Genomic DNA, 14,560 nt, shown 5'->3' on the forward strand with positions numbered 1-14,560 from the left:
CTATCTGATGGTACTTACTGTATGTCATCGGTGATGAAAGGCGGACACATCTTCGGCTCTTGTCCTTACACGACTGTGTGCCTCGTCTGGTGCTTCTGGTGTTGTTGGTGTATACAGATACTGTTTTTTTCTTAAGACACTTAATTTGTTCTGGAGTGCGTTTCCTGAGTGTGGTGACGGTAGTTACTTCATGTGGGTGGAGAGGGCAGGGCATGACCGCACCCATCTGGGAACTGCAGTAGGGCAAGGTACGCACGCTCGTACACACATCAGGTAGGTCCAGATACATATTAGAGCAGTAGAACAGGTCCAGAGTCTATTAGTAGGTAAGCGACTCGAGTTGTGTATGGTCCACATGGATGTCCACCACGCCCAGGTATGTGGGAGGACGGCGTCTTGGCCCTTCTCCCAGGCTGGCGTGGCCCCATGGTATGTCAGGACAGGTCATCTCATTAAGCCAAAGCCACGCCCTGTCCAGCCAGTACAACGCTCGTGTGGCATATCCTATTACTTTACTTATAAGGTGGCGCTCCCTAGGTGATGGAAACACTCTCTCTCTCTCTCTCTCTCTCTCTCTCTCTCTCTCTCTCTCTCTCTCTCTCTCTCTCTACTACTACTTACATGGATGAGTATAGTGATACCTATTATACTTGTTTAGTAAATGGAACACTTAATGAATGGATTTATATAATGCTTAAGAGAACAGGCTGATGATGGAAGAAGTAATAATACCTCTCACGGTGAAGTTCCTCGACAAATACTCCACTGTTTGCTGAGTCAGTCACCAGAACGTACTTAGTGTATGTAATAAATTTATTCGCGGAAGACAAGACTAAGAAATTTATATAATCTTTTAGTTGGAAATATTAGAGCAACAAGTCTTTCTCGCCTCAATATTGTGACTCTTCTTGTATTACTTTCTTTCTCTTCTACAATATTCTCTATCTCCGCTTCAATATTCTCTATCTCCGCTACAATATTCTCTATCTCCGCTTCAATATTCTCTATCTCCGCTACAATATTCTCTATCTCCGCTTCAATATTCTCTATCTCCGCTACAATATTCTCTATCTCCGCTTCAATATTCTCTCTACTCTTCAATATTCTCTATCTCCGCTTCAATATTCTCTATCTCGCTTCAATATTCTCTTCCTCACTTCTATTCTCTCTCTCCTCTTCAATATTCTCTATCTCCCTTCAATATTCTCTATCTCCGCTACAATATTCTCTATCTCCCTTCAATATTCTCTCTCTCCTCTTCAATATTCTCTATCTCCGCTTCAATATTCTCTATCTCCCTTCAATATTCTCTATTTCCTCTTCAATATTCTCTATCTCCGCTACAATATTCTATCTCCTCTTCAATATTCTCTATCTCCTTCAATACTCTCTTCTCCCATTCTCTATCTGCTACAATATTCTCTATCTCCGCTTCAATATTCTCTCTCTCCTCTTCAATATTCTCTATCTCCTTCAATATTCTCTATCTCCTTCAATATTCTCTCTCTCCTCTTCAATATTCTCTATCTCTCTTCAATATTCTCTATCTCCTTCTTCTTCTTCTCTCCTCTTCAATATTCTCTATCTCCCTTCAATATTCTCTATCTCCCTTCAATATTCTCTATCTCCTTCAATATTCTCTCTCTCCTCTTCAATATTCTCTATCTCCTCTTCAATATTCTTCTCCTTCAATGTTCTCTATCCCCTTCAATATTCTCTATCTCCGCTTCAATATTCTCTATCTCTGCAATATTCTCTCTCTCCTCTTCAATATTCTCTATCTCCGCTACTATTCTCTATCTCGCACAATATTCTCTATCTCTCCTCTTCAATATTCTCTATCTCCCTTCAATATTCTCTATCCCCTTCAATATTCTCTATCTCCTTCAATATTCTCTATCTCCGCTTCAATATTCTCTATTTCTCTTCAATATTCTCTATCTCCTTCAATATTCTCTATCTCCTTCAATATTCTCTATCCTCACTACAATATTCTCTATCTCCTTCAATATTCTCTCTCTCTCTTCTCTCCTTCTAATATTCTCTATCTCCGCTTCAATATTCTCTCTCTCCTCTTCAATATTCTCTATCTCACTTCAATGTTCTCTATCCCCTTCAATATTCTCTATCTCCGCTTCAATATTCTCTCTCTCTCTTCATTCTTCTATCTCCGCTACAATATTCTCTATCTCCTTCTAATATTCTCTATCTCCTCTTCAATATTCTCTATCCCCTTCAATATTCTCTATCCCTTCAATATTCTCTATCCCGCTTCAATATTCTCTATCTCGCTTCAATATTCTCTATCTAATGTTCTCCTATGCTTCAATATTCTCTATCTCGCTACAATATTCTCTATCTCGCTACAATATTCTCTATCTCCGCTTCAATATTCTCTATCTCCCTACAATATTCTCTCTCTCTTCTTCAATATTCTCTATCTCCGCTTCAATATTCTCTATCTCCCGCTAATATTCTCTATCTCCGCTTCAATATTCTCTCTCCTCTTCAATATTCTCTATCTCGCTCAATGTTCTCTCTATCCCTTCAATATTCTCTATCTCACTTACAATATTCTCTCTCTCTTCAATATTCTCTATCTCACTTTCAATATTCTCTATCTCGCTTTAATATTCTCTATCTTCACTACAATATTCTCTATCTCCTCTAATATTCTCTCTCTCCTTTCAATATTCTATCTCCATTCAATATTCTCTATCTCCGCTACAATATTCTTTATCTCGCTTTAATAATCTCTCTCCTCTTCATATTCTCTATCTCCTTCAATGTTCTCTATCCCCTTCAATATTCTCTATCTCTCTAATATTCTCTCTCTCCTCTTCAATATTCTCTATCTCCGCTACAATATTCTCTATCTCCTTCAATATTCTCTCTCTCTCTTCAATATTCTCTATCTCGCTTCAATATTCTCTCTCTCCTAATATTCTCTCTATCTCACAATATTCTCTATCTCCTTTCTAATATTCTCTATCTCACCTTCCACATATTCTCTATCTCCGCTGCAATATTCTCTATCTCCTTCATATTTCTCTCTCTTTTCAATATTCTCTTCTCACTTCAATATTCTCTCTCTCCTCTTCAATATTCTCTATCTCCGCTACAATATTCTCTCTCCTTTAATATTCTCTCTCTCTCTTCAATATTCTCTATCTCCTGTCAATATTCTCTATCTCGCTTCTAATATTCTCTATCCCCTTTAATATTCTCTCTCCTCTTCAATATTCTCTATCTCCGCTTCAATATTCTCCTATCTCCTTTAATATTCTCTATCTCCGCTTCAATATTCTCTCTCTCTCTTCAATATTCTATCTCTTTTCACAATATTCTCTATCCACTTCAATATTCTCTCTCTCCTCTTCAATATTCTCTATCTCCTTTAATATCTCTCTTAGCTTCAATATTCTCTATCTCCACTTCAATGTTCTCTATCTCGCTTCAATATTCTCTATCCCCTTCAATATTCTCTTCTCCTTCAATATTCTCTATCTCCGCTTCAATATTCTCTATCTCGCTTCAATATTCTCTATCTCCTCTTCAATATTCTCTATCTCCTTCAATATTCTCTATCCTTCAATATTCTCTATCTCCTTCATATTCTATATCTCCTTTTCAATATTCTCTATCTCCTTCAATATTCTCTATCTCCTCTTCAATATTCTCTATCTCCTTCAATATTCTCTCCCCTTCAATATTCTCTATCTCCCTTCAATATTCTCTATCCCCTTTCATATTCTCTCTCTCTTCAATATTCTCTATCTCCTTCAATATTCTCTATCCCCTTCAATATTCTCTATCTCCCTTCAATATTCTCTCTCTCTTCAATATTCTCTATCTCCGCTTCAATATTCTCTATCTCCTCTTCAATATTCTCTATCTCCTTCAATATTCTCTATCTCGCTTCAATATTCTCTATCTCCTCTTCACTTCTCTCCTTCTCCTCTTCAATATTCTCTGTTTTCTCTTCAGTACTCACTTCCTCCTCTTCAATACTCACTTCCTCCTCTCCCACTACTCCTCCTCTTCCTCCTCTCCCTACCCCCTCTCTTCATTCCTCCACCCACCACTACTCCTCCTCTTCCTCCTCTCCCTACTCCCTCCTCTTCCTCCCTCCCTCCTCTTCTCCTCCCCTACTCCTCCTCTTCACTCCTCCCACCCACCACTCCTCCTCTTCCTCCCTAACCACCCTACTCCTCCTCTTCCTCCTCCTCCCTGCTCCTCCTCTTCCTCCTCTCCCTCCTCCTCTTCACTCCTCTCCCTACTCCTCCTCTTCCTCCTCTCCACCACTACTCCTCCTCTTCACTCCTCTCCCCTCTCCTCCTCTTCCTCCTCCCCACCCCCTCCTCCTCTTCCTCCTCCCCTCCCTCCTCTTCCTCCTCTTCCCCTACTCCTCCTCTCCACTCTCTCCCTGCTCCTCCCTCTTCCTCCCTCTCCCTACTCCTCCTCTTCACTCCTCACCCACTCTCCTCCTCTTCCCTCCTCCACCCTACTCTCCTCCTCTTCCTCCCTCCACTACTCCTCTCTTCCTCCCTCCCCTACTCCTCCTCTTCCTCCTCATCCACTACTCCTCCTCTTCCTCCCTCCACTACTCCTCCTCTTCCTCCTCCTCCTACTCCTCCTCTTCCTCCTCTCCCTACTCCTCCTCTTCCTCTCCCCACCCTACTCCTCCTCTTCCTCCCCTCCCACCTACTCCTCCTCTTCCTCCCTCCCCTTTCTCCTCCCTCTTCCTCCTCCTCCCACCCTACTCCTCCTCCCTCCTCCACCACTACCCCTCCTCTTCCTCCTCTCCCACCTCCCCTCCTCTTCTCCCTCCCTACTCCTCCTCTTCCTCCTCACCCACCACTCCTCCTCTTCCTCCTCCCACCACCACCTACTCCTCCTCTTCCTCCCTCTCCCTACTCCTCCTCTTCTCCTCTCCCTACTCCTCATCTTCACTCCTCACCACTACTCCTCCTCTTCACTCTCTACCTACTCCTCCTCTTCCTCCCTCCCTCTCCTCCTCTTCCTCCTCCCTACTCCTCCTCTTCACCTCCTCACTACCTCTACTCCCTCCTCTTCCTCCTCACCACCTCTCCTCCTCTTCCTCCTCTCCCTACTCCTCCTCTTCATTCCTCCCACTACTCCTCCTCTTCCTCCCTCCCTCTCCTCCTCTTCCTCCTCACCTACTCCTCCTCTTCCTCCTCACCCTACTCTCCTCTTCCTCCTCCTCTCCTCCTCTTCACACCTCCACCCCTACTCCCCCTCTTCCTCCTCTCCCACTACTCCTCCTCCTCTCTTCTTCCTCCTCACCTACTCTCTCTTCCTCTCCACCACTACTCCTCCTCCCTCTTCTCCCACCTACTCCTCCCCTCTTCCTCCCCTCACCCCTACTCCTCCTCTTCACTCCACCACTACCCCTCCTCTTCCCTCCTCCCCTTTCTCTTCTCTTCCTCCTCACCCACCTCCTCCTCTTCCCTCCTCACCACTACTCCTCTCTTACTCCTCTCCCACTACTCCTCCTCTTCCTCCTCCCCACCTCCCCTCCTCTTCCTCCTCCCCACCCACTACTCCCTCCTCTTCCTCTCCCCTACTCCTCCTCTTCACTCCTCCACCCTACTCCTCCTCTTACTCTTCTCCCACTACCTCCTCTTCCTCCTCACCACTACTCCTCCTCTTCCTCCTCACCCTACTCCTCCTCTTCCTCCCTCCTCTCTCCTCCTCTTCCTCTTCTCCCTACCCCTCTCTTCCTCCCCTCACCCTTCTCCTCCTCTTCCTCCTCCCACCACTCTCCTCCTCTTCCTCTCCCCTACTCCTCCTCTTCCTCTTCTCCCTACCCCTCCCTCTTCCTCCTCACCCACCTACTCCTCCTCTTCCTCTTCTCCACCACCCCTCCTCTTCCTCCTCCCCTACTCCTCCTCTTCCTCCTCACCACTACTCCTCCTCTTCCTCCTCCCTACTCTCCTCCTCTTCCTCCTCTACCTACCCCTCCTCTTCCCCTCTCCACCCTACTGCTCCTCTTCACTCCTCACCCTACTCCTCCTCTTCCTCCTCCTCACCACTACTCCTCCTCTTCTCTCCTCCACCACCTACTCCTCCTCTTCCTCCTCACCACCTCTCCTCTCTTCCTCTCACCCACCTACTCCTCCTCTTCCTCCTCACCACTACTCCTCCTCTTCACTCCCTCACCTACTCCTCCTCTTCCTCCCTCACCCTCTCCTCCTCTTCCTCCTCACCCTACTCTCCTCTTCACTCTTCTCCACTACTCATCCTCTTCACTCTCCCCCTTTCTCCTCCTCTTCACTCTTCTCCCCTACCCCTCCTCTTCACTCCTCACCACTACTGCTCCTCTTCACTCGACGTCACTTCACCCAACATACCAGTCGGTAAATACTGTACATCATAAATATAGTTCGTTTAACAATAAAGCCCCGCTGTTAATTCACCGGTAAGTACAATGAATCATAAATGCATAAACTCGTAATATCAAGATTCTGTCGATATTCCCTTAAGGTTTCTGTAAGTCGGATTTAATACCGTCCCAGGAAGCACACCTAAAGCCTCTAGCACGTTCTGGGGTTGATGATATTGAGAGATTCGCTGGATGTAACGTTATTAGTTATCGATTTCATGGTATTCTGTACAAGGTAAACTTTTTTACAACTTGCTAGTAGTGTGTGTGTGTGTGTGTGTGTGTGTGTGTGTGTGTGCAGTTTCCTCCGTCATGTTGCCTCAAATAATCTGGTTAATCACAACCTGTTGACTGGCTGGGAACTGGATGAGTCTCCCTTCGTCAACCGTTTTTTTGTCTGCTCATCCTACCAGGTCAAGGTTACCGGTAGCGAGACAAGTCATCCCGGTAATGAACGTCCTAGTATTTTTATATTTTTTTGCCTCCTCCTGAACTATTAAAATGTATACAGCACTCCATATAGCTGGATGGTAATGTTCTGCTATGGTGAACAAGCCGGGAGGGAGGTAGTGAAGGAGGGCCGGGAGGGAGGAGTGAAGGAGGAGCCGGGAGGGAGGGTAGTGAAGGAGGAGCCGGGAGGAGGGTAGTGAAGGAGAACCGGGAGGAGGGTAGTGAAGGAGAGCCGGAAGGAGTGTGGTGAAGGAGGAAGCCGGGAGGAGGGTAGTGAAGGAGGAGCCGGGAGGAGGTGGGAAGGAGGAGCCGGGAGGAGGGTAGTGAAGGAGGAGCCGGCGGTGAGGGAGGAAGGAGGCCGAGGAGGGTGGTGAAGGAGGCGGAAGAGGTGGTGAGGAGGAGCCGGAAGGAGGTGTGAAGGAAGCCGGAAGAGTGTAGTGGAGGAGGAGCCAGGAGGAGGGTGGTGAAGGAGGGGTAGTGAAGGAGGAGCCGGGAGGAGGGGTGAGTGAAGGAGGAGCCGGAAGGGAGGGTAGTGAAGGAGGAGCCGGAGGGTGTGGTGAGCAACGGGAGGGTGGTGAGGAGGAGGAGGGAGGAGTGGTGAAGGAGGAGCCGGGAGGAGGGAGGAAGGGAAGGGAGCCGGGAGGAGGAGGAGTGAAGGAGGAGGCCGGAAGGGAGGGTAGTGAAGGAGGAGCCAGGGAGGGGAGGAGTAGTGAAGGAGGAGCCGGAGGAGTAGTGAAGGAGGAGCCGGAAGGGAGGGTAGTGAGGAGGAGCCGGAAGGGAGTGAGGAGGAGGAGGAGGAGGGGAGGAGGTGAGTGAGGAGGAAGGAGGAGGGTAGTGAAGGAGGAGCCGGAGGAGTGGAGGAGGCCGGAGGAGTAGTGAAGGAGGAGCCGGAAGGAGGAGTGAGTGAAGGAGGAGCCGGAAGGGAGGGTAGTGAAGGAGGAGCCGGAAGGAGGGTGTGAGGAGGAGCCGGAAGGGAGGAGGAGTGCAGTGAAGGAGGAGCCGGAAGGAGTGTAGTGAAGGAAGGAGGGCCGGAAGGGAGGGAGTGAAGGAGGAGGAGGAAGGAGGAGTGTGAGGAGGAGGAGGGGAGGAGGAAGGTAGGAGCCGGGAGGGAGTAGTGAAGGAGGACCGGGAGGGAGGAGGAGGAATGTTGAGGAGCCGGGAGGGAGGAAGGGTTGTGAAGGAGGAGCCGGGAGGGAGGGAGGGTAGTGAAGGAGGAGCCGGGAGTGTGTGTTGATCTTGTGGCTGGTGACACACGCTCTTCCTTCTTATACCGTCTGGAACATTTAGGACATTTTTTTTTTCATATTTAGAGGCAGGTAGATAGGTAGGTAGGTAGGTAGGTGGATGGACGGATGAACAGATGGAGAGAGAGAGAGAGAGAGCTCCATTTAGATTCAACATCACCCAAATGACGAGACAAAGGAAAAAAGTTTTAAGCTTGTACTCACCCTCTCACCCATACCTGACGACCACACAATATACGACCGCTACTATTCATCTCCTTCACTCGTCACAAGAACCTCTTATACCTGCCCTGTGGTTGGGGGTTTCTTGGTCTTCTTTATCTGTCTCTTGTTCCCTTAATAAGGCCGCGCCGCTCTTCCCCTATGTGAAATATTTACTTACCTATAGCTATTCACCTGACACTCGTAGTCCTAACAGAGGGTAGAGTATTCTGTCGCTCTGAACAGTGGCCACACAGAGGTAGTGGAACGAGAAGGTTTTACTCCTCTTGCTCTGCCCCCAGCCACACCTCCTGCCCTGCCGCCCCAACTCCTTTTGTTGACCATGGAGAAATACTCTCTCTCTCTCTCTCTCTCTCTCTCTCTCTCTCTCTCTCTCTCTCTCTCTCTCTCTCTCTCTCTCTCTCATATGTATATTTTTTTTAGTTTAACAAATTTATTGACAAAGCTTGTAGTACAGTTTGCCTTATATATAAACACTAAAACTGACACCAGGAAGATTTAATGTGAAAAAGATTGAATGTTTAGATGTTTAGTCTCTTTTTATTGTTAGCAAAGAGCTCTTCAAGTCTGCCGATGTGTCTCTTTCTATAAGCGAGTTTTTGTCTTCGTATTTCTCTCCTTATCCATTCATTATCTTTAATCTCTCCTCTCCCACACACACTACCATTTTTTTCCTTTATTCCTCGTGACTCCTCCACACTCCCCCTAACTACTGTATACTCTCACGCAACTCCGCAAACGCATACTTCATATTTCTACTCCCTTTCCACCTACTTCACACTCCTCACATACCTCCAGCTTTCACTCTCTTTCCATCCACTTCATGCTCCTTCTCCCTTGTATACCACTAACCTAACCTAACCTAACTTCCACTCTCTTCCCACCCACGTCTCCACCTTCCCAAAGCTTCCGACCCCATTCTCTTCTAAGCCACCCATTACACTCTTCCGCCCTCATTCCAAACCTCCACCTTCTACCCACTCTCCTCCACCCCTTCACACCACACACTCCTCTACCCTTCCCCAATAGATTATTCCCATGCCTTCATCCTTTTACTCTCTCCCTTCTTCACCTCGTCCTCTCACCCCTTCCTCCTCCCACACCCATCTTCCTCCTCCCACCCTCACCTCGACCTACCACCCTCACCATCTCCTCCTTCTCCCACCCACACCTTGTCCTCCCACCCTCACTACTGCTGCATCACGACGCCTCAGGGAAGATGCCTCGCCCCCTTCTCCCACCTCCCTTTCATCTCCCTGCCCTATTTCCTTAATTTCTCTTTTCATTCTCATTTTTGTCTCTTCTCTGTTTCATTCTCTCTTTTCTTCTTTTTATTACTCGTCTCCCCTTCTATCTATCACCCCTCTTCCCTCCTCATAAATGCCTCCTTCCTCTCTCTCTCATTCCTCTCTTCCTCTGTTCTCTCAATATTTCTCATTTCTCCCCCTCTCTCCTCTCCCTCTCTCCTTTCTACAAGAGAGGTCTTCGCCGAGGACACTGTTGTGGTTGCGTAAGGCACTAAACAGTCGTGGGCAGAAGTAGAGCGGTGGAGGATTAGCTCTTGTCAGCCACTCCCTCATGTGTCGGGTGTCCCTCACGACCTGTTGTTGTTACCCCAAGGTGTCTCCCTGCGTCCCCCCCCCCCTCCCCCACCCTCTGTGTTTATTACTTTTCCTTTTTTTTTTACTTGCATCCTCTTCGCCATTGATCGGCTCGTTAGCCTCTTGGATGGTCGGTCACGTCTCTTACGTACCGTTGACAAGTACTGGGCATGTACTGGCTACAGAATGCATCTGTATCCTGTACCTGCACCAGTGTTGGTCAAGTCTGGTCTTGAATGAGGTCACATTCGGTGCCGTCACGACACTGTGTCAGATCGTTCCAAGAGTTTATAATTATAAAATCGTTGTCGAAACTGCTGTTGTAATTACCTATTTGGCTACTGCTACTGCTATATGTCTCAAAGATCGAAAAACAACCACAACTCGATGTGGTTGTTTGGAAAATAACCAGAAAGCGAAATTTCACTAACCTAACCTTGATATAGTAGGCGGCATCAACAAACTGAGGCGTATATCATCTGTATTTATTGTGTATAAGGATCAACTCTATCTCTCTCTTGTTATTTTGGTAAGAGACGCTAATGTAAGAAGTTTTATCCCTTATTATTATATTAAAAAATTTCTCTTTCGCTCTTCCCTCCTGTCTTCTCTGTTTCTTCTTTCCTCTCTGTCTTTCTCTCTTCCTCTCTCAACTACAGTAAGTTTTCCTCTGTAAGATTAACGTTTGGGATTAAATTTTATTATAATGACTTCTTTTTTTATAACGGAAAATTATTTGATTTTCCTTGTGTTCAGAGTAGTAAGATTTTTAACAGGGCAATATAATTAGTATCTTAAACCGCTACAGCTACAGTATTAAATTAAAATCCCTTTTTAATTTTACCTGACTAACCATATATCATCCCAGTAGAGGTATATGGAAAGTCTATATGGATTGTATACACCCCAAGGCGGATTCACTGTTGACGAACGATGGTGCAAGTCATAGCAGTAGAGACCCGGTGATGCGTGGAGGAGGAGGGAAAGTATAAGGGTAGATGGGTAGATATATATACATTACTGGGAACGATATTAGAAACGGAGGAATGGGTGATGGGCAAGGAGGAGTAAAGACTGAATAAAAAGCGAGAATAGATGAATAAATGCAAGTAAAATAAAGATAAAAAGAGAGGTTTAGAATTATAGAAAGGTATAGAAGTCGAAGTAAGAAGCAGGGAGGAAAATAACACATAAAGGAATAGAAATAAGACAAGAAACAGATAAAAATGGGAGAGAAGAGACCGGATATGAAGGAAGAATTATACAAAGAGAAGGGGGAAGAATGCTTTGAGTAGGAATGAAAGAAAGATCAGATTAAGATGATGGAACAGCGGTGCGATGAAGAAGAGAAGAAGGAAAGCCGGATTAGTCATTGCGAGACGAATTGGGTCAAAGCCGGATAAGAAGACAGGATCAGATAAATAAGGAATATGGAGAGACCGGTGAAAGAAAAAGCCGGATTAGATAGGAAAATCAAATGAAGGAAGAGGGGGAGGAGGAGGAGGAGGAGGAGGAAAAACCTAGTGTGAAGTAAGGGTCGGTGGTCTTAAGGCAGGATGGGTCGAGGTCCCCCACTATTACTGTACACGGCCAGGGAGGGAAGGGGAAGTCGACCCTTAACTAAACAACAGTGTTTACTGGGCTGTTATAGCTAGCTGTTAAGTCAGGGTTGTCTCTCGAGTGCTTGATGTCTTGTGTGTGTGTGTGTGTGTGTGTGTACACTTTTCAATGGCCAAATAATTGTTATTCATTTGCAAGGGTCTGGAGGCAAAGAGCAGTGTGCGGTATTGAAGACGTCATAGCACCACCCACTGCCTGCCATCTTCCTCTCACCAGATATAACACTACTTTTTTACCCTCCGTTAAACAAAAACAAACAAAATGTATACCAGTGACTCAGAAAAGTCAACAAACTGATTTATATTGTTCTTGAAGTAGTAATTTCGTTCACGTTATTAAACTAAACTGAAGGTACAAAAAAAGAGGGAACTTCATGTGCAAATTGTTTATCATATGTTGATCATGGAGGCTGTGTAACTAACAATATCCTGGAAATACGAGTACATAGAGTAGACTCAATAAAATAAAGAAATACATCACGACGCTCAAGGAGTGTTATAGAACCGGGAATTGTTCGATAAGTTACTGTTATAAGCTCCCCTAAGGTGACTTAAGCTGACAAGGACTTTTAGAAAATTAGGTGGGTAAGATTTTGTTCACTTTATTATATTAAGTGTGGGATTTTGTTCATTGCAGTTTTCTGGGGGAATTTTGTTTTAAAGGGTTTATTCCAGTGTAGTTTTCTTATCCGATGGTATTTTGTTCTTTGGGGGTTTCTGTCCGTGTATGATTACCAAGAGACGATGGACAATAGGCAGACCCGGCGATGACCTGACCTCCTGTACCTCTCACCTAAGCGGGGCGGACCTAACCTCGCTCTATATATACCGGGATGCTCGCAGGCTACTCCTCAGTTCTCATCTCTCCCTCGCACAGAGAAGGTCGCTCTCATGGCTCTCTGTGTCCTGGTAAGATATATTCTAACACCCAGGTAATATCCCTTATATATTCTCCTATACGACATAGTATAGAGGACGGAATTAATTTCTCATAACGAAATGTTTGAGTATTAACGTTGGTTCTTTTTAATATTGTAAAGCGGTGACACACTCAAACACTATTATTAGTTATTTTTATTCTGGGAGCATATTTCTGAGACTATCCCAAAAAGCAATGTAAATTAGAAACAATATGCAGCGAAATCAGTAAACAGTAAGTGTCATGTTAATCACATTTAATTACCATAATACAGTAGCCTCTGATGTATAGTAGATCAGAAATGACAATATAATGTAGAAAATAATCATACACATATATACAAGTTTATTTACGCTGTAAGATATGAGTACAGTACATCTTATCTTGGTCATGGAACCAGTAATATTTTTTTTTTTTTTAGACTTTAGTGGCTCTGGTTGGCGCCACGTGTGCCAGCTCAGTCAGTCACGTGTCCATCAGGCTCGGCGACAGAGCTCCCATCACCTACGAGGTCAGTCCTGATGCCGCGCCCCACCGCCCACCACCTACCCGACAATATCCAGCACTTGCCCCTGCTTACCCCACCCCTCCACCCACGAGGTACACCACCGCTGCCCCCACCCCCTCCCGCATAGCTTACACTCCACCAGCACTGACCTACCCTACCCCCACCACTCCTGACACTCCCATCTATCCACCCCCGATCACTCCTGCCCGTGCAACCTACCCTCCACCCACCACTCCTGCCCCTGCCACCTACCCTCTACCCACCAATCCTGCCCCTGCCACCTACCCTCCACCCATCACTCCTGCACCATCCACATATGCTCCTACCACCAGCCAGGAACCCACAACATATGCTTCCCCTCCCACTACTAAGGCCTCTATCTATCACCCTCAGCCCTACTATCAGCCACGCCCAGCCTACCATCCTAAGCCCGTCTACCGCCCAGCCCCGTCCTACAACCCCGCCCCATCCTACCACCCCGCCCCGTCCTACAAGCACCCCGAGCCTGCCGTGCCCGCCTGTGCTGACCTGACCAACTCTACCTGGTGCCTCGAGGACGAGGCGTACCCAGAGTACGAGATCAAGCACGCCATCCAGTACCACTTGGACAAGTTCAACTCCCTGTACGCCGACGTGGCCGAACTTGACGCGGAACTCTCTGTAGAGCGTCCCAACACCCTGGAAGAGGAGACTTACCTCTGCCCCTCAGAGACCTCCTACATCCGTCCCCTCCGTGCCCAGAACACCGACGGCAAGTGGCGCGTCATCGTCAACAACATTAACGTCCACTACAAGACCTTCACTCAGACCACCCGCGTAGAGGAGTGTCTCACTGCCGGTGACGACTGTCCCAAAGTGCCTGTATGTTACGAGTCCAAGTGCCTGCAGAAGTCCATCTACCACCGCTTCCTCGTCTACGACTCCTATGATCAGTACTTCCCCTTCGCCATCGAGACCTTCAAGCTGCCCGCCAGCTGTGCCTGTCTGCTGGGTGCCTACACCATCGACCACTAAGGCCGACGAAACTCTTCTCTGCATCCTCAGTTTTATCAAACGAGTATACTATATCTGAAAATAAACGAAGGTGACATTATTCATATGACTGTAGTTAATGGTACGTAAAGAAAGCAGTTCTCTAGTCATCTGTCTGTGATATCATGCCGTTTGTATTTAGTTGAGTTTATTCATATACAAGAAATCTCAGTGCAATATAATGTAATGTAGACTGATACTATCTATTTTCATTTAGAATAAGTTTCTATATTTCTGTTCATTTTTGTGTTTGTACTTCTCTAAATATACACTCCTGACTTTTGAATACTTGTTTGCTATCAGAAACCTGAGTTCCAACAAAGTCTCCTTCACAGATTTGGAGACGTGGTCCCAAGAACTGCCCCCAGTTGCTTGTAAACTTCCCGACTTTCACTTTCTTTCATTATCATCTCAAAACCCAAGAAACTTACCCATGTAAACCCAACGTATTAAAGGAAGTCTCATTTCTCATTAAGGTACAGACAATAGAGTTCGTCTCGGTTATCTCTTAAATTTCATGTAAAATATTGTGAACAAACAAGTTCATAATCTTACGACC

At 46.2% G+C, this 14,560-nt stretch overlaps 1 protein-coding gene across 1 annotated transcript; it reads left to right on the plus strand.

Moving 5' to 3' along the window:
- Nucleotides 1-12,407: 12,407 nt before the first annotated feature.
- Nucleotides 12,408-14,287, plus strand: LOC121853805 (leucine-rich repeat extensin-like protein 3). Its single transcript, XM_042348178.1, has 2 exons — nucleotides 12,408-12,451; nucleotides 12,883-14,287. The coding sequence occupies exons 1-2, from the start codon at nucleotides 12,434-12,436 to the stop codon at nucleotides 13,981-13,983; spliced, it is 1,119 nt and encodes a 372-aa protein (XP_042204112.1). The 5' UTR covers nucleotides 12,408-12,433; the 3' UTR covers nucleotides 13,984-14,287.
- The last annotated feature ends 273 nt before the right edge of the window (nucleotides 14,288-14,560 follow it).

This window comes from Homarus americanus, unplaced genomic scaffold (genome assembly GCF_018991925.1).
Source record: "Homarus americanus isolate GMGI-L3 unplaced genomic scaffold, GMGI_Hamer_2.0 scaffold18703, whole genome shotgun sequence".
Classification (NCBI taxonomy): domain Eukaryota; kingdom Metazoa; phylum Arthropoda; class Malacostraca; order Decapoda; family Nephropidae; genus Homarus; species Homarus americanus.